Below are 26,453 nucleotides of genomic sequence, written 5' to 3'. Positions count from 1 at the left end.
GCCAGCATTAGAATGCACACCCAGGGGGTCCTAACTGCAAATACAGTGCTCCTTTTACCACCCAGAAACGAAGTGGTTGCTCATACAAATCACCATAAAATTCTGAGCCTAAGGCTAGAACCAAGCTGATGGAGTCATAGGGACTTGAAGACTGCTTTGTAACTTACTATCATCGTAATGAGCAAACAGCCAGCCATGGTGCCAGGCATTTCCTTTTATTAGCTCTTAGAAGATTCCTGTTGGAAAGCTCAGAGGTCCCAGAAACATTCATTTACAACCTCCTTGAAGAATGTGGTGAGAAAAATATACATACATATGTGTATGTGTATATATATATGTCTATTTTGTGGGGCATCTCTGAGGTCGCTGCCTGTTCTGTGGAGGGCTCAGAAGCGCTTCTGGAGGGCAGCCTGGATGTTCTTCAGCAGGCCCCACTTAGCTCGGTTCTTCCCACGCCCGTCTGGTGTTACCACCTGCAAGTAGAAGCAAAGAGCCATAGCACCACCCAAAGATAATAAATAGCATCTCCCAGGAGCCTGCACCCTGCCACATGCCAGACACCACACACATCATCTCATTAACTCCTCACGACAACCATCTGAGGCAGATGCCATCAGCCCCACTTTATAGACAAAGAAACTGAGGTTCAGAAGGACCAGACAGCTATTCTCCAAGTCCCAGGCTAATATGTTGTGGGATTGTGACTCCATAGTCCTTTAAGGCAGCACGTATGACTGAGTGCTGACAACTGTCACAGGGCTGGACCCCAGCTGAGCTTCACCATAGAGTATCCCCCAGCATTCTTCCCCAGCCCTTGGGACTTGCTTCTTTCACAGCTCTTATCAGTTGCTAAGTTTCAGCTAATGGGTTTGACTTTCTTGCCAGCCCACGAGCACCTTGATTGAGGTGTGGGGGAAATGCAAGTCTTTCATCTTTATAGTCCCAACACTGGTTATGGTAAAGAAAAGTGTCTTAGAAAAGCAGATGGATGATGAATAGAACAATAATTTGTATTGTTGTTCCCTGCCAGTTGTTTCCCTTTGATGCAGGCAGAAATGCTTTATACTATCTTTCGTCACAGTGCATGGTCTGTGCTACCTGGAAAAGGCAGATTGTACTGGGCATGAGGGGTAAGCAGGACCCTCCCTAGAAATGTCACCAACTCAGCTTAGACATGGATCTCCATGCCTTACCTTGAAGATAGTGAATTTCTCCATTTCTCTGGTCTGGCAGCATTCCCATTCCTTTCCAATACACATTTATTGAAGAGTCATTTAGGGAGTGAGGTAGAGACCCAGGGATGAAAGACAACCCGCTGGATCAAGAGGCTCTGCCTAGGTGGATAAGGACTTCAGACAGGGTGGGGTGGGGTTTGGATGGTGAAGAGAAATGTTTACAAAAAGCACAAAGTCTCTATGTACAAAGCTTTTAACCTTTTATATTTGTGCACAAAGAAAAAAAAATAAGACACTTATTAGCATTATGCTCTCTACTTCTACAAAATTTATTTTTGGTTTTAGAGAAAACAGGGCTGCATGCAAGGTAAAGGTCATATTATAGACATGGCTTTAGATTAGCCATTGCTGGGTCAAAATGGAAATAATGCATAGAGATAATCCTGATAACGGTAATATAAATAATGTAAGATACACTCACAGCTATCAGGGTTCAACGAGGAGCGGGTAACAGTGTTATGAGGGGCTAGGAATTAACTCATAAAAAAGTAGGAGATTTGAGTTTTTGCTTTAAAGTATAGTCAGGATCTTCAAAGATAGAGACAACATGTGACATGGGAATGGGGAAGTGAGGATTGAGATGTGTCTATGAACAAGGGGATTAGATAGAACAGAGGACAGAAGAGACAGAAAAACAGAACTCGAAATAGTAAAGAAATCAAAATGATTGTTGACATCCCTTTTCCTGCCCCAAATGCCCCAGGCTCAGATTACTTTTCTTTCTTTCTTTTTTCCAAAGAGTTTCAGTTACTCTACATTGAATTACTTTTCAAATGAATTCTACCAAACTTTTAAGAAAGAGTTGTTCTAGAAAATAGAAGAACAAAAGCTTCCCAGTTCCTTATTAAGCTAGAGAAATATTGGTTCCAGAACCATCTAAAAACAATATAAGCAAAATTATATGTTCAATTCCCTTATGATTACAGATGCAATAATCCAAAATAAAATATGAGCTAACTGAAATCAAGTATATTAAAAAATAATACATCATGATCACATAGAACCTATTCTATGCATGCAAATAGAGTTTAGTATCAGAAAAATCAATCAATGTAATTCATTTCATTAATAATGGCCTAAAGAGGAAAAACCATATGATTACCTCAAATGCAAAAAAATTAATAAGATTTACCTATTTATGCACAAGCTCTCAGAAACCTAGAAGTGAAAGGAAATTTTCTTAACTTAGTAAGGATGTTACACCACAAAAACTAAATGAAAAATAATAATTCAATGAAGAAACTTTAAGATCAAGAATAAGATAAGGATGTCTACTATCACTGCTACCATTCTATGTATGACTCGAAGTTCTGGCCAAAGCTGTAAAGAAAGAAAAATAAATAAAAGATCAAGGATTGTAAGACAATACATAAAACCATATTATTTATAGATGATAGGATCATATGCCTGGAAAAATAAGCAGAATCAAGGATAGTCTCTCAGAGTTTTTTGAAATTGTTATAATCAAGATTAACCTACAAACAGCAATAGTCTTTATTCTAAACCAGCAATCCATTAGAAAATATAGTAAAATATGAACTAAAATTTATAATACCAACAAAGTCTGTAAATTATCTGTTTTTTTTATGTATATACTTAAGGTGGTATGTAACATGATGTTTTAATTTATAAATACATAGTGAAATAATTATTATAGTCAAGCAAATTAGCATATCCATTATCTCACATAATTAACTTTTTGTGTATGTTAAGATCTCCTGAAATCTTAGCAAATTTTCTATACAATACAATATTATTAACTATAGTCCTCATGCTGTACATTAGATTTCTGAACTATCTAGTTTAAACAGGAATACATAGTACCTCTATAGGAAAAATTTAAAAATCATAGTAAAGCACATAGACTATGGTTTGAGTAAATGTCCAGGCATATTACAGAAACATCCATTGTCTCCAATTTAATTTAGAGACTCAATGCATTCTGAATCAAATTTTACCTGAATTATTTTATGAATTCAATTTACTTACTCTAAAATTTATATAAAGGATTAAATTTCTATGATTAGCTAAATAAATCTTAAAAAAGAAAGAAGGGTGATGGATACTTACCTTAGCAGTTCATCAAGACATGACACAAAGCTGAGATTAAAAACCAATAAAATCAGTGTGGTATTGACATAAGAGCAGAAACATAGACCAGTGGGATATAATAAAGAACTTAACCCCTAAACATATGGGAATTTAATATAAGATCAAAGTGGTATCTTTATTGTATCCTAATGGAGAAAAGACATTGTTTGGTAGATGGTTTTGGGAAAACTGGCTCACAGATGACAAAAAAAGTATATCCCTACCCAGCACAGCAAATAAAGGTAGCACTGGGATGGATTAAAGACCTAAATTTGAAAGGTGAAACTGTAAATTTAATAAAAGAATATATATTAATAGAAGATTATCTTTGTGATATAAGCCTAGGGAAGAGCTTTTAATACAAAACTTCAAAAGGTCAAACCATAAGGAAAAAACAATTGATGATTCTGATTACATCAAAATTGAAGATTTCTGCTGTTTCATGGTGTACACTATGAACAAAGCTAATAGGCAAATGTCAGAAGGGAAAAGATATTAGCAATATCTAAAGCCATTATCGGTATATATAAGGACATCCTGCAAATTACCTAGAAAAAGAAAAATGCAATAAAAAATGAGCTAAGGATATCAATAGGCTATTTACATAAGAGAAAATCCTGAAAAATAACAAGGATATGAAATGAAATTTAAAACAATAAGGAGATATCATTTCATACATATTGGGCTAGCAAAAAGGTAGAATGCTGGATCTTACTAAATGTAGCTGGGGTTTTGGATATAGGGGCCCTCATCTATTCCTCATAGAAGTGTATATGAATGTGATCAAATTAAATACCCACATACTCTAAGACTCAGAAATTTCACTCATGGTATATATCTGATGTGGGCTGAATTGCATACCCCCAAAATTTATATGTTGAAACCCTAACCCCTACTACCTTAGAATGTGACTGTATTTGGAGATAGGGCCTTAAAAGACCCTTACATGAGGCCATCAGAGTTGGCCCTAATCCAACCTAATCCGTGTCCTTATAAGAAGAGGAAATTTGAACACACAGAAAGGCAACATGATGCGCATGCACAGAGGAAGGACTATGTGAGGACACAGTGAGAAGGTGGCCATCTGCAAGCCAAGGAGAGAGGTCTCAGGAGAAACCAACCCTGATGACACCTTGATCTTGGACTTCCAGCATCCAGAACTGTGAGAAAATAAATTTCTGTTGTTTAAGCTACCGAATCCATGGTATTTTGTAATGGCAACCCTAGAAAACTAATGGAATAATCCAGAGAAATTCTCACACTCCCATCCTGCCCACAAGGTGTCATGTATAAGGCCGTTCTCTGTAGCACCACTGAAGGTCGGCTGCGTGTCCACCCTGGCTGAGCAGGTTGGTAACACGCACATTGTGAAGGGTGAGGCAGCACCAGGAGTAAGGGACAAAATGTTCATAACAACATGGATGGATCATGAAAACACAGCATTTAGGGAAAAAAGGTAAGAAACAAAGTAAGATATATAATACGTTGAAAACAGCAATACATATCATGTAAGAACACATAAAACAGAAAGATACACATACAACATATTAGAATGGATGTCACAAAAGTAAATGTATAAATAAGAATAGGACCTTGCACAGACCAGTGCTGATAATGGACCATGAGTGGAGGTGTATGACTCATTTGATCCTCTGTATATGAGGTTAAAAAAAAAAACAAAAACCAGGTCAGTGTGAGCCTAAATTATTCTCACTCTAGGATTCAAGCTTATCTGCAGGGCAAGTAGGAAGGGACCAATAGGTTCTACTTACATGAAGGGTCAGGAGCTCTGTGGAAAAGAATAAATCCTAAGGAGACAGAGAATGCAAATATTTTAGGTTTCATTTCAGGGCATGGAGCCACTGTGAGTGTGCAAGTGGCTGTGAGGGTAGCCTTGGGGTGGTTACTCTGAGTGTGGAATAGTGAGGGTCACTCAGATTGTCCTCCAGCCCCAGCCCTTGCAGATGTGTGGCTCAGGTCTGCAGCAGGAAGAGAAGAGAAACCAGACGGGGGATTTCATGACGGCCAAGCAGCCCTGTTGTGTGGCCGGGGTCCAGCAGGAGCACAGGCTGAGCAGGAAGGTGGCAGCGCTGCAGAGACTCAGGGCAGCTGCAGGACTACTTCCTGAGCACACATTAGGCACCAAGGGGGTTGGAGGGAGACTCCATGTACAGACTGAAAAGGACTCTGAGAGGATGAGTGCGGGCAGAGGTTGCTACATTTCCTGAAGAGCTATACGGAAAAGCCCAGAAAATTAACAATTTGTGACTGTTGCTAGGCCTGAATTTTTACATTCATATCTGATGTAATCTAGGACATCCAGTTTACAGGACTGTGGTGGGCAGAATAATGGCTCTCCAAAGATGTCCATGTCCTAATCCCAGAATCTTTAAATATGTTATGTTATGTGGCAAAGGGTAACTAAGGTTGCTAGTTGGCTGGTCTTAGGATAGGGATATTGTTCTGAGTCATCAGTCCCAACATAATCACAGGTGTCCTTCAAGGTGGAAGATGGAGGCAGAAGAGAACCAGAGAGATGGAAATGTGAGAATGACTCAGCCCAGTGTTGCTGGCGTTCAAGATGCAGGAAGGGGCCACGAGCCAAGGAATGTGGGTGGTTTCTAGAAGCTGGAAAAGGCATGGAAATGGATTCTCCCTTAGATCCTCCGGAAGGAACATAACACGGTTGACACCTTGATTTTACCCAGTGAGACTCATTTTGGACTTCTGATCTCTGGACTTGTAAGTAAATAATTTGTATTGTTTAAACCATCAATTTTTTTTGTTTTATAGCAACAACAGGGAACTAATACACAGATGGACAGTTACATTTAATATGGGCAGGCTTCATGGATGTTAACCGAGATTTAAAGTCAGAGGGAGACAGTGAGTCAAAGTAAGAAGGCTATTTTCAGAAACGGGAACGGTTGTCAGCAAGCATACTGAGGATCAGAGGAGGAGAGCAGGAGAAACTGAGGCCAAAGGGCACATAACTTACCTTAAAAACACGTTTCTCCACCCCTTCAAAAATATCATTTAGGCTCTTTGATGTTAGAGGCTCTCAGCTGGGGACTGCAGGCGTAGACGGGGTGTAAGACCAACACAGTGCCTATCCTCATGGAGTTTGCAGCCTAGTGGAGTTGGGACTTGGCCCAGGTCCACAAGACAAAAGCCAATGCTTTTTCCAGTACGTAATCTTGCCTCTCAATAAAAAAAAACAGTTCAGCTTTTGGCCTTGACATCATTCTCCCAGAGTGAAGTACCATGTCCCCAGGACTGAGCCCAATCTGCCCAGACTTAGTTGCATCTGATTGTGGTGCAGCGGGCCAAAGAGCTCTGGCCTTGGATACAGACCTAGGTTCCCACTCAACTCCTCCTGGCTGTAACATGAGGCCTGATACTTTCCTCCTCTGAGCCTCAGTTTTTTTACCTGAAAAATGGAGGTGATAACTGCCTCCTTTCCTAGTGGTTGGGATGATTAGTGATAATGAACATACAGTGTCTGACACAAAGTCGACCTTTAATCAGGACCTTTAAAAAGCATTAAGGCTAGTTTTCTTGCCGCATGTATTATACTTCAAATAAAATCTCTTAAAAACATCAAGCCTTAGCTATGCAAATCACATATAAAGGGTGTTATTTCACTTCTTTTACAAAAGTACATATGATGAAAATATTTCATTTTAGATAAGAAATGATTCTACTCCATCATTGCAGCATTTTAAATGAAACCTTTCAGAAATACCTGCATAGAACTGATGCCACAGGAAAAAATTTCGATTTTATAGGAAAGAGCTGAAGTCATTACTTTTATGAAGCTTTATAAATGTCATTCAAACATACCATCTTATTTTCATTTGCTATTGAAGGCTTTACTTATGCAAATCATGACAAATGTTAAGGAGCCAGTGTTTCCTGTGGAATGCTAATATAACCACAAAGAAGGGAGGAAGAATTACTTCTGAAGGAAAAATCTATATTGCAGCTCCTCAAGTCAGATAAAAATGAAGCTTCCAGAAAACCTCATTAATTAGGGCTTTGCTCATTTAGATATTGTGTAAAAAAAGAAAGGGACCAGAATGCATTTCCCTCGCTTATGTGGAGGGCAAATTAATCCAATGAACACAATTTCAAGGGGAATGTTGCTTCTTGACTGATTGCATAAAACACTTAACAGCTTTAAAGCATCTTATGGTACTTTATAATTATTAATTTTATTTATCAATTTATTTCTTCACTGTTTAATTTAGACATTCATTCATATGTTCATTTGTTTGGTCACATTTTCACTCATGTATTCATTCAATAACCATTAAGAACCTGCTATATGCAAAGTGCTGTGGTAAGCATTGTGGCAGAGAGATGAATTAGACATGAATTTTGTTCTTAAGGAGTTCATAGTTTGAGAGAAACTACAAAACATCTACCTAAGCAAGGCCAAGAGAGACTGATATGGCAGACTGATGACACACTTAGGTCTTTCTGCCCATCCCTATCCTTAGCATTTAAAAACGGCAGAAGGTATATTTTTAAAAAATTAGCAACAACACTGAGTGCCCTTCATGGGAAAGGCATTTTTAATTTAAGGAATTCCTAAAAACTTAGGAGGCAGATAGAATTAGATTGAAGGAAAAATTCGGTCAAGAGGACGTGCTGCAAAATGTGGTAGCAGCCATGGGGCATTCGATGCTCTGGAATACGCTGTCTGGTTTAAGCCAGTTCTTGGGTTACTTAAGAGAAGAGCACTGGGGTGACTGACCAGCAGTGTAATTGGCTTGGGCACAGCAGCAGGAGTGGCCAGGCAGGCTTCCCCATCCTACTTCCTCCCCAGGAGAGCATCTGACTGTTATAGGAAGGGGTCAGGGTGCGTGTGGTGCTGGGCTCCAGAAACAGAGCATGTCCCTACCTCTTGCTTCCCCTTTATGTGAGTGGTAGCAGCCACTCAGATTCTTCTCAAACACTTAACCAAGGAGTCAAAGTCAGTATAGCCAGTCTCATGCTGTTGGGCATTGGAGTTCTAAGATCACACCAAAGTTGGACCATGACAACCCCAAACCACATGCAAGCTGAATTTAGGGGAGCAGAAACTAAGGGCTAGCAGAAAATGGTGCAGATTCAGAGAGAAACAGAGATAGAAGGTGAAAAAGATAGAGATAGAGAGGAGAGAGGAGAGAGAAAGAGGGGAGAGAAAGAGAAAGAGAGAGAGAGAGAGAGAGACAGAGAGTAACTTTCTAGTTCTCTTGGGTATCAGATGTATGTCCTGAAAGTGGGCTTTTGAAAAAAGAGAAATTTATAATACAGACAAATTTCTCTTTTTTCAAAAGCTGAAATAAATGGCTTTGTCCATTTGCTTGTAAAAGAATTCCTGATTAAGACATAATCTACTCTGATTCCAAATGACACCATCACGGTGATACAGTAAGATAGCTCTGGGCAGTCTTGATATTTTTCTTCTCTTTCTCCTTTTAATATCAATAAAATTATACTCATGAGTGTGTGTCCCTTGAGACTATAAAAAAGAATTTGCCTTGCATCACAAAGAAGGTAGAAATAATCGTATTCTTTCTTTTTGGGTTTCACACTGACCTGCTCAGTGACTGTTCTCTGACTTTCAGATAAACAACAAATAATTTTTTAGTATAAGCAGGTCTAAATATTGCATAGGACATATTTATACAAAAAAATTGTTTATTATTTGCTAGAAATTAAAATTTAACTGGGCACTCCATATTTTTATGTGTTAAATCTGGCACCCAATCCTTGCCTGAAGATAGCACCTCTTTTTTAATTCTTGTCATACCACGATTACTTCTTGTTCTTCGAACACAACAATTATTTGTATGCTAGACCCTGAGTGCCTTGAAGGCAGGAATTATGCTTAATTTTCCTCTGAATCTCTATATCCTAACAATGTCTGGAACAAATGTTTTTTGAATCAAACAGACTTCACAATTCTCAGGCCTCATTTGCAAAGTCTGGTTAAGGCCAGCAACCCTCTCTTTGGCTCCAAGTTAACAAATTTTCTTGGCTTAGAGAGAGAGTCCCATGGTGGGTTCTGTGATCTCATGATCATCCTAACAGAGCTGCATCCAGAACCTGTCAAAAAGATATGTCAGAGAAATAATGTACACGGTACCTTGCAAATGTCACTCCATTGCCCAGGACCGTTCTCATTGATGGCTCTAACTTTAAACAGATACTCGGTGTTGGGGGTTAGGTTGTGCAGCTCCAGATTCTGCTGCATTATGTCCTGAATTTGTCCACAGAGCTCTGTTTGCACATTGTTAGGAGGGGAAGTAATGACTTCATAGAATTCCATCTCAAAAGAGTCCACATCTTCTGTTGGGCAGGTCCAGTAAACCTATGAAGGAAATGAACATATCAGTGTGGTACTAGTACATGCCATTCAGCTTTCTTTCCTGCAAAGATCTGTGTTGTTGACTCTCTGTGGGCTGAGTGTAAGCTGACCCCATCCTTGCAGCTGCTGAGGACTTTGAATTAGACCACAGGCAACACTCTTGGAAGGCTATGTGATGAGGCCTGGCATGATGCTTGTAATGAGTTTCGAGAGCAAAGGATACTGTTCTGGATTCTGTCACTGCCAGTCAACGTGGACACCACTGACAAAACTTGCTACCCTTTATTGAATACCTATTATGCATCAGATTCTGTGTCACCTGTTACCATCCCTAACTCATTCTCATAACCCCTGGAAGATAGATTTTATCATCCCATTTTACAGATGAGGCTCAGAAAAGTTACATTTATCAAATTCCAGTGGAACCACAGAGTACTAAAAAGTGAAAAGTTTTATCTATTCCAACACTCTGTATTATACACAAGAAAATAGAGTCCAGAGAGATGAAATAATTTATCCAAGTAATGGAGAATATACTGTAGGCATAAAATATCAACTCCTCCTGAAGTAATATGTCAACAAGTGTCAATTAGAATATGGTGTCTGGAATATAAATATTTTATAATAATTGTATTTTAAACTAGATATCTGATGCTTTTATTAGAATTTTAATAACTTTAAATGTTATGACTTTATAAAATTAATTAATAATTTTATGAGTATAGAAATTTTAAATTTTTAATAAATTTATATAATTTATAATTACTTTTATATATTTATACTTTAAAAATTTTTATAGGTTTATAAAACTTAATAAAAATGAACTTACCTTTTCTAATTATCAAAACATACTCATTGTAACATACTTGAAAAATGCAGAAAAAGTATAAGGGAAGAAAACAAACATTACTCATAATCCCACAATTCAGTTAATTAATTATTATTTCTTTTCCATTTTGTAATATACACAAATACAAAAATATATATGAAACTTGGAGTATATATGCTTTCTTTTACTTACTATATTTTGTATATTTTCCTATATTATTAAAAACAGTAAAGCACCATGTTTAAGAACTGATTTAATTCTTAAATTGTTGAACATTTAGGTTGTTCCTAACTTTATACTCTAACCAATAAATGCTATAATGAACACTTATGGACATGAATCTTTGTCTGAATTTTTAATAATTTCCTTGGAAGAGATTTCTAGAAATAAAATTGAGTTTAAAAAATCTCTATGATTTTAACAACATGTATTGACAAATTATAAGACTAAGGTTTAAGAATATTTTCTATGCTAAAATCCTAAAGATTCGAGAGAGATGTTAACACAGACTTAATCTTCTGCATTGCTGAGCACTATGATTCCTGTGTGACGTCTATTCCATTTCCTAAAATATGGATCAGTGATATTTTTACACCAAATACCACTGTCTGGCAGTACGTTTAGGTTTCTTCTCTTGATAGCCAATGACTTGACTGGGTTGTTTTGTGTAGTCCCCTTTCTTGAGCTCAGCCAGGGATGACTAACAGGTGGCATGCGGTGACTATTTCCTAAGCCCAAGTATAGAACAGACACCACCAGTCCTTTGTCTCTAGAGCAAGATACTGCCAACTTCTCAAGAGGTCTGAGCTGATAGGGAGATGAGACCTACTGGTATCTCTGAGTAAATGTCACATACACCGTAGGCCTTGCTGATCTAGTATCCTTTGGAAAAAGTAGCTCAGCTGCTCAGCTATTGGTTATATGAAGGGCAGAGACACTTTGTTGTGTCTGATAGCCATGAGAGGGCTTGTTCTACTTTGCAAAGTATGGTCATTCTTTGTGTCAATTATAGATTCCAAAACACAGAATATGGTGTCTCAGGAGAATGGAAAAGCAAAGCTTGGTCTGTGTCTGGCCTTCATTTTCTTGTTTTTAGATTCTCGATACTAAAGTGTGGTCTGCAGACAGCAGCATTAGCAACAGCTGGAAGTTTGTGAGAAATGGAATCTCAGGCTTTGTTGAAACCTACTGAAACATAATCTGCATTCTAACAAGATCCCTAGGTGCACATTAATGTTTGCAAACCACTAGTTTAGACTTCAAGGATGCTAAAATTCTTTGGGACTGTTCTCAGATTATGGGGGCAAAACATGAGCTCTGCTATATGGACTCAGGCCAGGGCTGACTCTGCAGGGAAGCCTCAGAGTAGGCAAGATGCATTTTAGTAGAATATCTAGTCCATGTTAATCTTTTTTTTCCTTCCTGCACTTTGATGTTATAGAAACAGTTTAGTTTAGGTTTAGCTAGAGTTGAAGGGTATGTTAAGTAGAGGGCCATTTGTCCATAGTAGGTCAAGAGGGTCAAAGGGGAGTTGTGCCCCTTGACCCAGAGGCCAGGTGATGGCAGCTGTAGACGTCTGTGAGGACCCATTTTCCACCCTCCCCTCCATAGAAGAGGTTGAATCTCAGAAGATGAGTTGGAATTCCACTGGGGATTATTCTTCCAATCTTTCCAAACAATGGAAAGTCTGGATATTTTCTTTAGGAAAGGTAGCAATTTAAAGAAATCATAGCTGATAGATAATGGAGTCTGCATTTCTAACTCCAGTTTCTGTGCTGTCTCTATTGTAGGCTTTCCTCTGGGAAATATTACACTTCCAAGCAGTCTCTTCCAATTACTCTGGTTCCCAAAATGGGTTCTCTTTCAACAGGAAAGCTGACTTTGGAGTAGGGGTGGGGCATTCAGATGTATTTCTGACTATGAGTAAAATACACTGTTTGGTTTAAGCCAATCTTGGGTTACTTAAGATTTCAGGAACTTATCCCTTTTGAATGAGCTGACCACAAATTGTCCAGAGGGGTGGATTGGAGTGACCAGACCCTAGAGGTGCAAGAGGTAAGTGCAACCTTTCCTGACTCCCCTCTTCCATTCTGTGCCCCATACCTTTCCACTTTCCCTGCTGATCCCAGAGCCTTTCTTACCTTGGCTGCTCTGGGATACACCAGAGTCTGGTAGATAACAATCGGGCCTGGGGTCCTCACGGAGCCATCATTGAATGAGTACCAGTTGTGAAAGCTGCTGCTGTTCTGTGCAGGCTGGGTCTCTGCAGTGGCACTCCAGTAGGTGTAGAGGCCGTCTGTGGGTTTGATGGGTGTGGCTGACTGGGCTCTGCCATAGACCTCCAGACCCACCTTGGCCTTCTCGCCAGTGTTGAAGGACAGCAAAGAGGAGCTTCGCTGGTATATCTGCTGGTTGCCAAAGCTGTGGGTGCTGAAAGTGACCTTCCTAGCAATCATCATTTCTGAGTGCGTGGGATAGGGGGAGGGCAGTGAGTCCCCCGAGGAGCATACCTTCTTGGGTCCCATGGGGAAGAGCTCATGGATGGCGCTGGAGAGCTCAGCAAAGTCCAAGGGCATGCAGTGCATCGAGTGCAGCCGGAGCTGTGGGTCAGGCCTGTAGGTGCTCTGGATGCCATCCTCAATCTGGTCTACCAGAATCTTGGCAGACTGCAGGAAAGCCACTTGGCCAGTCTCCTTCAGGGCTTCCTTGGAGTAGGCTATCAGACCATCCATCTCATTCACCTTCAGATTTGTGATGTTCACATATTTTTCAATCTCCTGTTGCCTGGACACTTCTAGATTCTCTATCTGCTCCATGATGGTTTTCTCTTTCTCCTGAAGAATGCTGCGCAACTTGAGAAAGCCATTTCTGATCTCCTTTCGCTTTACCTCCTTGTCAGCTTTAAAGCTGTTTTTTAAGATGTTGAATTCCATTAGGTCATTATCAATTTCATATCGGACTGCAAAACAACCAAGTTAGTTACTGTTAAAATTTTCATCTCCCCAGGGGCCAAAGCCAGTAGCAAACTGGAGCAAATTGCCATGGGATCCAAGGAAGTGAGTGGAGAGGGAGGGAGGGCGCTTATAGCTGGGCCAAAACAGTGTAGGATGAGTTTATGAAATGAATTTGGCCTTCATCAGTACATCCTTCCCTTCCTCCTTCTCTAATACTTCCCTTGGGTATAACCAGCCGTCTATCCTTCCCTGGCATACTTTTATCTTTTAATAGTAATCCCTGTGGCCTTGGGTCTGAGGTTGGAAGTTCAGGCCACCCCTCATATTGTTTTTCACTACAACTTAATTGTCTACAAGTTGGACTTAGGAAGTGAAGTCACAAAGTTACTGGTCCCTGCTTTTCCCCATAGGAAAGCTAAGCTTTTATAGTGACAGGAGAAAGAACTAAATTTCTGATGACGATTTGTAAATTCTGCCTTGCCTCATTCACCAAGAATCCAGCCCTAGACGACAGTGGGAAATCAGCCCGCTTCCTTGAGGGGGCTGTTTTACATTCCCTTTCCCCCAGCTGGAGGTCTTTGCTTCTCCTGTGGTTCAGCAATGTTGCTTCTCTTGCGTTCTCTCCACTCCCTATCAAGAAAGAGTCTGCTGTCATACTTCCTGGAGAACCAATTCATCCTGCATCCTCTCACGTGGTATTCGGATTTTCAGTTCACTCAGTCATTCGACAAACATTTACTGGCCCCCTGTTACGTGCTGTGTCTTTCTAGGCACTGGGGTTACAGATATGAATATGAAAGGGCAGCTGCTCTCAAGGCACTTATAAATGCAAAGATACTACAAGCTAGAGGATGCTATGGCAGGGTGAGGATGTGGTCTGTTTCTATCTGTGAAACGAAATACCTTTGTTGGCTTTAAAGAATTTTAGGTATTAGGCAGCAATTTGGAGAATGTCAACCTTTTGTGGCCTATACCGAGGGTAAGGTCCTGCTCACTAAAGGTCAACTCTGTGATGAATTGATGGGCTATATTCCTCACCAAATTTTACTCAGGAGTAGGGTTGACCAAATATTTTTGTACTCAGTTCTTAACATCATCCAGTGTCCACAGGAAGCTGGACTTCTGTGGATGGTGGCCACTACAACATTGGCGTGCATTTGGATAAGAGAAACCCTAAAGTTCTGTCAAACAATGAGGACAGGGACCACAGCTGCCTTGGTCACCGCTATGCCACTATGCCACCTATGCGTATGTACAGGTGACCAACAGGTGTTGGTGGAGTGAAAGCTATTCTTCCCTGTTTTCTAGCATTTCTGGATGAATGTCAGCAGTGTCACTCTTTGGCCTATTCCCTAAAGCCCCCAATTTCTCTGCCTACCTCCTCCCTCACACTGGGCCAGAAGTGATGAGGTGATGCAGGCAGGGGCTGAAAGGAGAACTTCTAGGGTGTGATTTCAGCGGTACTGAGAAGTGCTCCTTGCCCTCCTTGGATGCAAGCCCTACTATGACTTGTGGCAGCTGAAATTCCACTTCATGCATTATTTTCTCTGACTATACAATAGTTGCCTGCCATCAAAAATACTTGGATAGGAAATTTCTTGCTTTATTAGGGATTAGTTAAGCTTATGCAGAACAAAGTCCTGAAAGGTAGAGTAAAAATTTCTTATATGAGGGGAAAGAGGCAACTCCAGGAAGTGAGCAAAGAGGAGGCTGGAGGCACCCACCCCCAACCTTTCCAAATATGACAGCTTTGCAAGGGCTGATCTTAGAGCAAAATCAAATCAAGGTCTCTTTCAGGCAATACACTTAAAACTAGCTACTTACCAAACATTTATTATGGATCAGATCCATATATCATGGTACATTATACATATTATGGACCAGATCCATATATAACCATATTTTACACATATCTTCTAAGGAGGACGTTATCATTCCCATTTATAGATGTGGAAACTAAGGCTCAGAGAAGTTAAGTGACTGCTCAGTGTCACACAGCAAGTAAATAGGAGAAACTAGGCCCTGTCCCTAATTCTATTTGTCTAACCCTAAAACCTATGTTCTTAATTGCTCCAGCTGTGGTTCTCAGTCCTCTATGAGTAAAAGAATCCCCTGAGGAGCTTAAAAAAAACTCTTCTGTTGGACTCAACCTGCTAAGATTCCAGATCAGTTGACCTCAAGAATCCAGGTGAGGCAGGTTTCAGCTAGGTTTAGAATCTAATCCAGGGAATCTCCTGGGATCATGCTAACAATACAGATTCTGATGCAACAGACCCAAGGTGAGGCCTGAGAGTCTGCATTTCTAACAATCTCCCATGTGATGCCAGGGCTGCTGGTCCTTAGACCACACTTAGAGCAGCAAGGAGCTAAACTTCTGAGCTGCCTTGAATTCAGTGGTTCTCAACCCTAGCTGTACATTAGAATGGCATGGGGAGCTTTTTAAACATCTCTGTTGCTCTGTCTGTACCTCTGTGAGGATGGGATGGGGCATCGATTGTTAGCAGAGCTCTCAAAATGGATCTGCTCTCTAGGGCTCAGGGTTCCTCAGTGCGTATTCTCAGATCAATTGCTTTTGAATATCTGGAGATCCATTTAAAATGCAGATTATGGCACCTGGCAGGAAAGTGAATCAAGTGCTCAAGAATAAGTTTTAGCCCTGGTTAGAAAAATTTCTTCAGCAAGAATTGACAAACTAAATTCTTTACCTATGGTTAACATCTGATTTACCTGTTATCCCTTCTCCCATTCCCTGGAATTTATGCAGGTGTTATTCCCCCCACCTTCAAATGAGCTTTGCTGTCTGACTTTTAGGTGCTCTGGACTCAGAAAACTACCCTAGATCTCTCCTGTGTTAAGGACCCAAGCTCCCTACAGTGGCATGGGAGTCACAGTAGGCTGCAGGCAGCAGTTCCTTCCCCATGTTGAGGTCCCAAAGAATCCAGCTGAGCCCTGGCCTGGGCAGGTCCTGAGCACCTCATTAAGAAACCCTTTAGGGACCAACAAGCCTACCCATTTTCTTGGCAACATGGCTCTTGGAGGGTTTCTCTCATCTAAAGGCTTCCCTGGTGGTAGTTCCAAAACTGAATAAATGTCAATTGATCAACGATGTTTCCAGGTATGTGGCAACTGAGAAAGTCAAGGTATTCCTGAAATATCCATGCTGGTGAGAGGTCCTGGGTATATCAGCAGTCTTTCTCTGGCCTACTTTTGCATCCAATGGGACCTTTCTGTGCAGCTCAGGGAAAAGCTGCCTCCCTCCCAAGTGTCTAGACATGACTTCATGGTGGAGACTGAAATATCTGACAAGGGAAAGGCCTGGCTTGCTCTGGTGAACTTTGGCTAGACTGTAGGCCACTCCTGAAGGAAACAGACTACAGGTGGTGGTGGTGGTTCCCCCAACCCCTTCAATCTAAAAGTTCTGGTTACTGTTTAGCACAGGTAGGTTGTCAAATGAATGCTGTGGAGTTGATGTGGGCATTGGAGTCAGGACAAGGTCTGCCACCTACTAGCTGCCTTGTTCTAATTACTTTTTGAGCCACAGTTGTCTTATCCATGGAAGAGATTTTAATGCCCATACTGTAGGATTATTGAGATTAGACATAATATGCTTCAAAGGCCTCTACACAAGGAGCTATTTGTGGGGGTAAAGGACCCTAAAGTGATCTCTAGGATTCTCATGTTTAACCAGATGGAGACATACCCAGAAATTATTGGGCTCTTTGCTAAATCCTAAATAATATTATGAAATATTATTGTGTTTGGTTCTATCACTGCAACCAGGGTCAGTTTCCCTTATAGAAACTAACTATATTATATGTAGCCAATATAAAATATCATGGACAGGCATGCAGAGGAGAAAACAAGCTGTTGACCAGAATGTTATTGATTATTTCTGAGTTTCCATGTTATTATATATTTGTTACCATTTTATTTATTTTTTAGCTGCAAATTTTAGGAAAAATTCATTGGGGAAAATTTTAAATTGAGATTCTCAGCACTGACAATTCTTTCCCCCTGCAAATTTGGAAAATACTGAAGAAATCCAACTCCAGTTACAAAACATCTTAGAAAGGGTCACAGAACATCAGGATACCACAGCATTAAATTCTTCATTTTCCAAAGGGGGAAACAAGACCCAAGAACATGAAGTGTGTAACCAGGATTATGGAGTCTTTATGCACTTCTTATATGCCAGATACTTTTTTGCATGCTTCACATTGAGTAACCCATTTGCTCCTCACAACAATCCAGTGAAGGAATGACTGCTCTTACCCCCGTTTTACAGACGAGAAAACCAGGGCACAGGGCGGGTAAGTGGCTAGTGGTGGTTGCCAGCTGTGGGCACCAGGACAATGACTTGCAGCAGTTGCTCAGTGTTTCCCAGTGCCTTGATTCCTTCACTAGGTGAAGGTGAGGCTCTAACTAAGCAGATTGCCCCAATCATTTTCCTTATGGGTTCCTGAACAAGGAGTTACCCTTAAGTGGCAGGAAAGGGGACTAGGACCTGCTTTGAACTTGGCAATGGCGCTGAAGAGTGCAGCGGCCCTCTCGGAGCAGGCGTCTATGAGGCTGACTGTGTCGTGGCCATGGTGTAAAGCGACCTTGCAGAAGGCGCAGAGCAAACCGTTGTCATCGCGACAGTACTCGATGATGCGGCTGGACGGGTGGTGGATGCAGATCTTCTCGTCCTGGTCCTCAGGGCTGGTGTCCACGAAGACGTGGTCCTGCATGGTCACGTCCGAGTGGAAGGCCTTGAGGCAGTCGTTGCACAGGTTCAGGCGGCAGGTGATGCAGCGCTTGTAGGCGATGCGTCGGCTGCGGCAGACCTGGCAGAGGATGGGCCCAGAGCTGCGATCAAAGCGCCACTTGAGGTAGCCGTGCTGCTGCATGTAGCGCTTGGTGAGACGCCCGCGCAGGTAGTTCTCGGGCAGCTGCATCTTGTTGCTGTAGGGCATGCAGTGTGAGCGGTTGCACACTGGGCAGATGAGGATGAAGAAGTTCTCGGTGACCTCGGCATGCTTTTGCAGCTGCCGCAGGCACTTCTCACACAGGCTGTGGTTGCAGGGTAGCATGAACGAGTGCAGGCGCAGCCGTTTGCACATAGGACAGGTGAGGTGGTTGACCAAGTGGCTGCTGGCTGGCATCGACTTCACCTCATCGACCTGGGTATCACTGCTCCCGATGCGCAGGGCGGTCTTGGAGCTGAAAGGAGAAGCAAACACGGGGCTTCAGGAGGAAGGCTCAAGGGCTTTGCAATTCTCCACCTCTGAAAGAACTCTTGGCCACGGAGAGGCATCCAGTGTGGTGGTGAGGGGCCTGCGCTCCATGCCAGGGTGTCTGGGTTCTAAACCTGCCCGCATCGTCTTTCAGCTGGGTAACTTCTCTGCCCGTTTCCTTATTAGAAACCTAGTACCCATGCTGCAGAGTTTCTTGAGAGGATTACAATTAAGTTTGATACCTGTAAGGAGTAGGAGCAGTCCCTGGAATACAGTAAGTGATCTACAACAACTTGTTATTTTTGAACAAAAGAAAAGCAGCAGAGACTGAGCTGGCACTATCAGTTAGGCCTTGGTGTTCTGTTGGACATCAGTAGTATCAATGAATGCCAATAGCAGACAAGTCTACTCTGTGACTGTGCTGGATCAAAGCAGAAACAAGACCACTTTATAATGTTTGGGCTCAGATAAGAACATTGTCTAAAGCACAGAAATGACCAAATGTCCTTTCCTGGTTAGTGGGAATGACTGGTGTTTTTTTTTTTTTTTTTTTTTTACCTATTGAAGCTTTAGGGTCACTCTGTTGTCCACCTTATAGATAAGATTTATTAAGACCCCCAAAGCACAGGCAACCAAAGCAGAATTGGACAAATGGGATCACATCAAGTTAAAAAGCTTCTGCACAGCAAAGGAAACAATCCAGAAAGTGAAGAGACAACTCACAGAATGAAAGAAAATACTTGCAAAGTACCCATCTGACAAGGGATTAATAACTAGAATATATAAGGTGCTGTAACAACTAGATAGGAAAATAGGAAAAAATCAAATAATGCAATTAAAAAGGGGCAAAGGATCTGAATAGACATTTCTCAAAAGAAGACATACAAATGGTCAACAAGTATATGAAAAAATGCTTAACATCGTTAGTCATCAGAGAAATGCAAATGAAAACTATAATGAGATACCAGCTTACTCCAGTTAAAATGACTTTTATCAAAAAGGCAGGCAATAATGAATGCTGGTGAGGATGTGGAGAAAGGGGAACTCTTGCACAGTGTTGGTAGGAATGTAAATTAGTGCAACCACTGTGGAGAACAGTATGGAGTTTCCTCAAAAAACTAAAAATAGAACTACCATATAACGAACCCAGCAATCCCACTTCTGGATTTATATCCCAAAGAAGATAATTCAGTATATTGAAAAGATATCTATACTCCTATGTTTATTGCAGCACTATTTACAATAGTCAAGAATTGGAGTCAACCTAAGTGTCCACTGATGGAGAATGGATAAAGAAATTATGGTACATATACACACTGGAATATTATATAGCCACAGAAAAGAATGAAATCCTGTTATTTGCAACAATATGGATAGAACTAGAGAACATTAAGTGAAATAAGCTAAGCACACAAAGACAAATCTCTCATGTTCTCACTTATATGTGGGGGGTAAATACTAAAAACAGTTGTTCTCCTGGAGATGGGAAGTAAAATGATGGTTACCAGAGACTGGGAAGGGCATCAGGGAGGGGGACATAAAGTGGGGACAGTTAATGGGTGCAGAAATATAGTTAGATAGAAGAACAATCTTGGATAGCACAACAAACTGACTATAATCAACAATAAATTAGGGTATACTTTAAAACGACTGAAAGAGTAGAATTGGAATATTCCTAACACAAAGGAATGATAAATGCCTGAGATGATGGATACCCCGATTACCTGATTTGATTAATTCACATTGTATGCCTGTATCAAAACATCACAAGTACCCTATAAAGATATACAACTATTATGTACCCATAATAATTCAAAATAAAAAAAGCTTTATTAAGATACCTAATAGGAGATCTACCCCCATGTCCTCACCTTATATGAGCCCAAATCCTATAGTAACTTTCTGATGCCTTCTTACTGAGTTGAGGTACCTCATCCTTGCCTATGGTTTATCTTCTCACTTGTTGCAATGAGTCAATAAGTAATGAGTCCAACTACAGGTGTGTTCTTTGTGGGTTTTGCCTGGAGGGGATTGACATCATCATTATCGTTATTGTATGTAGGATGGAACACAGGGGAGGTTGGCTCAGTGTCCTTCCCAGGAAGCCAGGAGGTCCACTCTTGAGCCTAGCCTAGAACCTGTGTGATCTGACAACCTGACTAATAGGCAATGCTTAAGGGTCTGGGCCCTAGAGGCAGACTGCATAGCATAGAATGTTCCACTTTAAAGTTGCACCTTTGAGTTGAGTTTCTTAATCTCTCTCATCAGTTTTTTCATGTGTAAATCAGAGCTCACAGTACTACTTCCTTCATGAGGTTTTTGTAAAGTCTAAGTGACTTTACAAGTCACTTAGTGATAATCCATGGTAAGTGCTTAACTGCTTAGGTTAAGTACATAGTAAGCTTTCGGTAAATGTGGCCACTATAATTATTCCTCTCTGTTACTAGTCTGCTAATTTCCACAGTAGAGGAAAGCATGGCCAAGTCAATGAAAAAGTATGTGTTTTTACTGTTGTGTGTGTGTGTATGTGTGTGTGTTTTAAATTTCTTTATTTGTCTAATGTCTGAAGCTGATTTTATAGATTTAATTGTAAGAACTATAGATGAAATAAAAGTATACTTATAAAATTCAAGGGCATGTTCTAAGAAGTTACAATCAGGGCAAAAGCAGTTTATGAAAATAAATGATTAGCTGTAGGAATAGAGGTGTAAACAGACACAATTTGTAGCTGTTCCTATCCCTTCTCTTGTGTTCATGTCAGTCATATTTGAGTATTAATCTTGACATTGTGGCTGTGTTCCCTTCTGCTTTTGTCTTCTTGCATTTCCTGTTTGTCTTTGTCTCCTTCCCTGTTCCCTTGGCAGGGGACCTATGTCTCAGAGCCTAGATAGCCAAATGTGCTCCCCAATTATGATAGAGTAGCCCTGTGGTGACAGAGAGTGCCCCTTGGGTAGACTAAGATGCCTAAAAAGCTCATTCCTTAGGGATCTGGATGCTGGGCTGCACCCATACCGGCCTCAATATTCTCAGCTTTGCTTCCTCTCTGCTTTCTCAGCCTGGACCCTGCAGGGCTTGCCTGGAGGTACAGGTCAATTGTACACTTGGTAGTTGGATGAACTTCTTTAGTTTGATAAAAATGTAGAACTCCAAGAATCAAGGAGTAATACAGAGGGAGGCTATTAGGAGCCCTTTATAGGTGGTGTCCCTACTAGGAAGCTCGTGGGTTGGCATTTACATAAATCAGAAAGGGAGGGGGGAGGTGTTGGGGGAAGAGAAAAGAAGGTGCAAGGCTAAGAGACAGGTGTTAATGGCCCAAGGAGCTGTGGTAGAGGAGGAGAAGGAAGTGAGAAAAAGAGTAAGATAGAGAAGGAGGAATGAGACCAGAGTGAGGCAAGATGAGCAAGCTGCCCAGCAGTAAGTGGTGATGAGGAGCAGGGAAGGCAGTAGTTCAGAAACCAGGAGAGACAAATCTCAACTTTCAAAATAATCTGTGGACTAAAAAAAGCATTTAATCTTTTTATCAAGCTGCCCTACCTGATGCTGTTCCTGACCATTTCTCTGTCTCCTACCTCTTGTCATTTGTTTAAATTACACTGCCTTGAATTTATCATGTCTTTGGAAATTTAAAATAAAATGCAGGATATTAAATACTGAAAAAAAAAAAGCAACCAGGAGAGAGGCCAGATGGAAGGCAAGTGCCAGTGCACCCTGAGCTGACCGCCTGACACTTGGGATAGTATCCTGCCCCTCCTCCAAAAGCCTCAGGCCTGGACTGGGCATTCAGTGGCCACTGTTGCATTCCAAGATGGTGACCAAGCCCAGCAGCCTTGTCTTCTGGCTGAGATATCCTGCCTCTGCATAGTCCCCTTCCCTGTCCCAAATTCAGACCTATTTATTCTTCTTGCACCTAGGTTCTTACTATATCACCTGGAAAGTCTCCCGGCTTCCCTTTTTGCTCCCTGCAGGCCATTCTGCACATTTGAATCATCTGAAGGCCGGTAGAGCTTTTACAATTCTGATGCCCAGGTCGTACCCAAGGCCAAAAAAATCAGAATGTTTACGGGTGGGGGCCAGGTATCAGTATTTTTTAAAGATCCCCAGGTGATTCCAACGCACAGCAAAGTTGGGTAGCTACTGATCCCTCTCCTGTTGAAATGAGCTGGGTGACTCTCAGTTGCTGATGCACAGGGAATAGGGAAATTGAAAGGAGAGAGGAGTGTGCACACTTCTTTCCACACCTTGGAATTTCTAGACTTTCATCCAGTGTCCCTGGATCTCTATTCATGCAAACACCATAAGAGAGCCATAGATGGAGAATAACATTTGTTAAGTATCTGCTAAGTGCTTAATTGCAAGATAGATCATATTCTGCCCCTGAATTCACCAAACCATTGCTCACAGAGTTGCTTTCCCAGCCTTGAAAGCCTTCAGACCTGCCTCTCATTTTTCTGCTTCTTCTAATCCTGTCATCTTACAGTGCTGTCATCTTTCTTTGTCTAACAAGTTTGCTCTTACTACTTCAGACTCCCTTCATCTGTGACATAAAAAGACTGGTTCGGTAGAGCAGGAAGAAGCTATGTAGTGTCTGACTTGGAGGATTAGTATCCCAGATGAGTAATTGAGACCCTAAGTGCCACGACTTCTGGATGGGAAACAAGAGAAGGCAGGTAGGAATTCACGGATGTCTGGGGTACTTATATAGGCTGTCAGGGTCAAAAGTGACCCGTGGAAGTTTTACTTTTCCAGTAAATATGGCAGATATTAAGAGTTCATAGGAGGAAGAGGAAGAGCGGTTTCTATTTCTATATCACATACGGATGGCAAGGCACATGCATTAACTCTCATATCTACCATACCATGGAAGGTATGGCCTCCATTTTGCAGTACAGCATTTGAAAGTTAAGACTCTAAGTCCAAAATCTGACTCTGCATCTTACTAGCTGTGTGATCCTGGGCAACTTAACCTCTCAAAAGCTCAGATTTCTAGGCATACAGTGGACTCGGGGCAAGGGTTAGCTGAAGTCAGGCATGTTGTACTTGGCAAGTTGCTTACACACTAAGTATCAGCTATTACTACTTTGTACAAATGAGAGAGTTGGGGTTAAGGAGAGTGCAATGCTCATTTACACAATTAATGGAGCTTAGATTTGGAAGTTGGGGTCTATACATGATTAGTGGCTGTTTAGGATATACTTAATTGCTATAAAATTCTTGGGTCCTCTTTTTTCAAATAGAGAAATGGACTCGGGCAGTCACTGGCCTGCCCTGTGGACCCTACAGCCAGTTTTCCTGAGCCAGCGTGGCCCCACGTTGGGTGCCTGGCACTTACGAGGTACGGATGCTCCTGAGGCGGCCCTTGTGGAACGCAATGGTGATATTGCGGCAGCAGCGGCTCTCGTAGTAGTAGCACCTGACATTGCTGCTGGCCGTGCAGCAGCACTTACAGTTGGGATCATTGGCCCAGGAGCAGCAGCACCAGTGGCAGTTGGGGCTCTCAGAGCAGGTGCAGTGGCAGAACTGGCAGTTCCGTTCATCCTTGTAAGGGCAGGGGAAGCAGGTGCAGTTCCGCTCGGAAGTGAAGATGAACTTGCAGCACAGACAGGAGAATAACTGAGGACAACATCTCTGCCATGTACAACATGGAGAGCAAACACACATAGCAGTCTCCATGGTGCCTACATGATTGTCACCTGGTCCCTAGAATTCTTGACCCCTCCTCCTTCAGAATCCTGCTGTCAGTTCTCCAATGGAGGGGTCTCTCCTCCCCCTGGTGAGGCCGTCAGCTTGGGAGTTGCAAGAAGTTGGCTGTTACCAGGCCTTCACAGGGAAGCTTATGGGCTGGCATTTGCATATGCCAGCCTGAGGGCATTTGCTTATGTCACAATCCCTGCATCCCTACCCTGTCTCACTATGCTGGGTAGGTAGGAGGATGAGGCCCGGGGGGTGGTGGCAGGTATGTTGATGGACACCCTATGCTTCTATAGGACCAGCTCAAGAGAGTGGTGATACAGTGAGCATACTGGAGGTTTAGCGGTCACTTGTCACCTTTAGAGTTATGGGGTAGATTTCAGAAGCTTTGTCTCCTTGTTTGGTGCTTTGCCTGAGATTTGGGCAAGCTGATTTCAGGATATGTCTTCACAGACTGAAAGGCCTGGGTATGATTAACTGGAAAAGTAGATTGACATGATTTTCTCCTTAGACTTTACCCTGTCTTGGCAGAACTCTTTATTTGATGAATAAAGAGTATTCATTCATGAATAAAGAACAGTGTTTACAAATAATAGCTATACCACATTTAAAGAGATATCACCATTTGGAGAAAGAATTAAAGGAAAAGGAAAAAAAGATATAGTTTCACTTAGGCACTTCTTTCAGTAGTCATTGATTTTGTCACTGCTTGTTTTTGTGGGGCTTCATGTCTAAGTCACTCTGAATATTTCTTGGCTTTTCCGCAGCTTCATGGGGTTTGGCTGAGGCTCAAGCTTTGTCTCCTTTCACCCATCCTACTCCCACTCCAGTATATCCTTTTTATTAGAGACTACAGATGTTTTTATTAAGAGACTAAAGATTCTCTACAGGAGAATCTTTAACTGTTCTGCTAGTACATACTCAGGATCTTTGGAAACAAGACACTGTATTTTAGGGAAGAGTTTCACTTTTCACTTTATGCAGCTTGCAAAGATTAAAAGAGCAGAAATTTCACAGTCATATCACACTATAGTATGAACACTGTTTTATTATTTTTCAAAAAAGAGCAGAAGTGAGAGCTGAATTTGGCTGCAGGAGTCTATTGCATAATTTATTATCTCTGTCTATGATTATCACCTTTATAATACAAAAGAATGCTCACTGTGTACCAGGCACACATTGATTTTAGATTTCTACAAATGAAAACCCTAGATCATAGGGTATGTACTTTATTTTTTAAAATACTACTAAATTGTTTACTAAAATAAATGTCCCGGTTTATACTGACACCAGCAATGAATGAGAGACACCTTTTCTCCACATATTTTCCCAAACTCAATTTTATCAAAATTTCTCCCCATCTTCCAGGCATAGAGGTTTGAGTTTCATTCTGAGATTTATGCTGTATTTTCATTATTGGTCTCTGTAAATCCCCCTCTTGTTTTTCTTTTTAATTTTTATTAAGGTACAATTTACTTATTATTAAATTCACCATTTTATTAATAAAGTGAACCATTCAGTAGTTTTCAGTATATTCATAAAATTGTGCAACTATCACCATTATCTAATTCCAAAATATTTTCATCACCCCAAAAAGATATCTGTTAGCAGTCACCTCCCCCGTTCTTCCTTACCTCCGTCCCCCATCCTTAGCAAACAATCTGCTTTCTGCATTTTTGGATTTGCTTATTCTCGACATTTTATATAAATGAAATCATATAATATATGGCTTTTGTGTCTGGCTTCTTTAACTTAGCATAATGTTTTCTTTTATTTTCTTTTTAGAGACTGGTTGTCTGGGTTGGAGTACAGTGGCATGATCATAGAGCACTGAAGCTTCAAACTCTTCAGCCTCTGGAATAGCTGGGACTACAGGCACATGCCACCGTGCCCAGCTAATTAAAGAAAATTTTTTTTTTGGTACATATAGGGTCTCACAATGTTGTCCAGGCTGGTCTTGAATTCCTGGTCTCAAGTGATCCTCCCACCTCAGCCTCCCAAAGTGCTGGGATTATAGACATGAGCCACCACACTCGGCCAGTATAATGTTTTCCAGGTTCATCTATATTGTAGTGTTGTAGC

At 41.2% G+C, this 26,453-nt stretch overlaps 1 protein-coding gene across 1 annotated transcript; it reads right to left on the bottom strand.

Moving 5' to 3' along the window:
* Window positions 1-202: 202 nt before the first annotated feature.
* TRIM42 (tripartite motif containing 42) lies at window positions 203-24,529 on the bottom strand. Its single transcript, XM_045555995.1, has 5 exons — window positions 24,013-24,529; window positions 17,972-18,669; window positions 12,655-13,472; window positions 9,463-9,687; window positions 203-473 (listed from the first exon to the last, which is right to left on the bottom strand). The coding sequence occupies exons 1-5, from the start codon at window positions 24,351-24,353 to the stop codon at window positions 387-389; spliced, it is 2,169 nt and encodes a 722-aa protein (XP_045411951.1). The 5' UTR covers window positions 24,354-24,529; the 3' UTR covers window positions 203-386.
* Between the last annotated feature and the right edge of the window lie 1,924 nt (window positions 24,530-26,453).

The sequence above is a fragment of the Lemur catta genome, chromosome 1 (assembly GCF_020740605.2).
Source record: "Lemur catta isolate mLemCat1 chromosome 1, mLemCat1.pri, whole genome shotgun sequence".
In the NCBI taxonomy this organism is placed as follows: domain Eukaryota; kingdom Metazoa; phylum Chordata; class Mammalia; order Primates; family Lemuridae; genus Lemur; species Lemur catta.
Note: the sequence above shows the minus strand (reverse complement) of the source record. Positions and strands in the feature narration are given on the sequence as shown.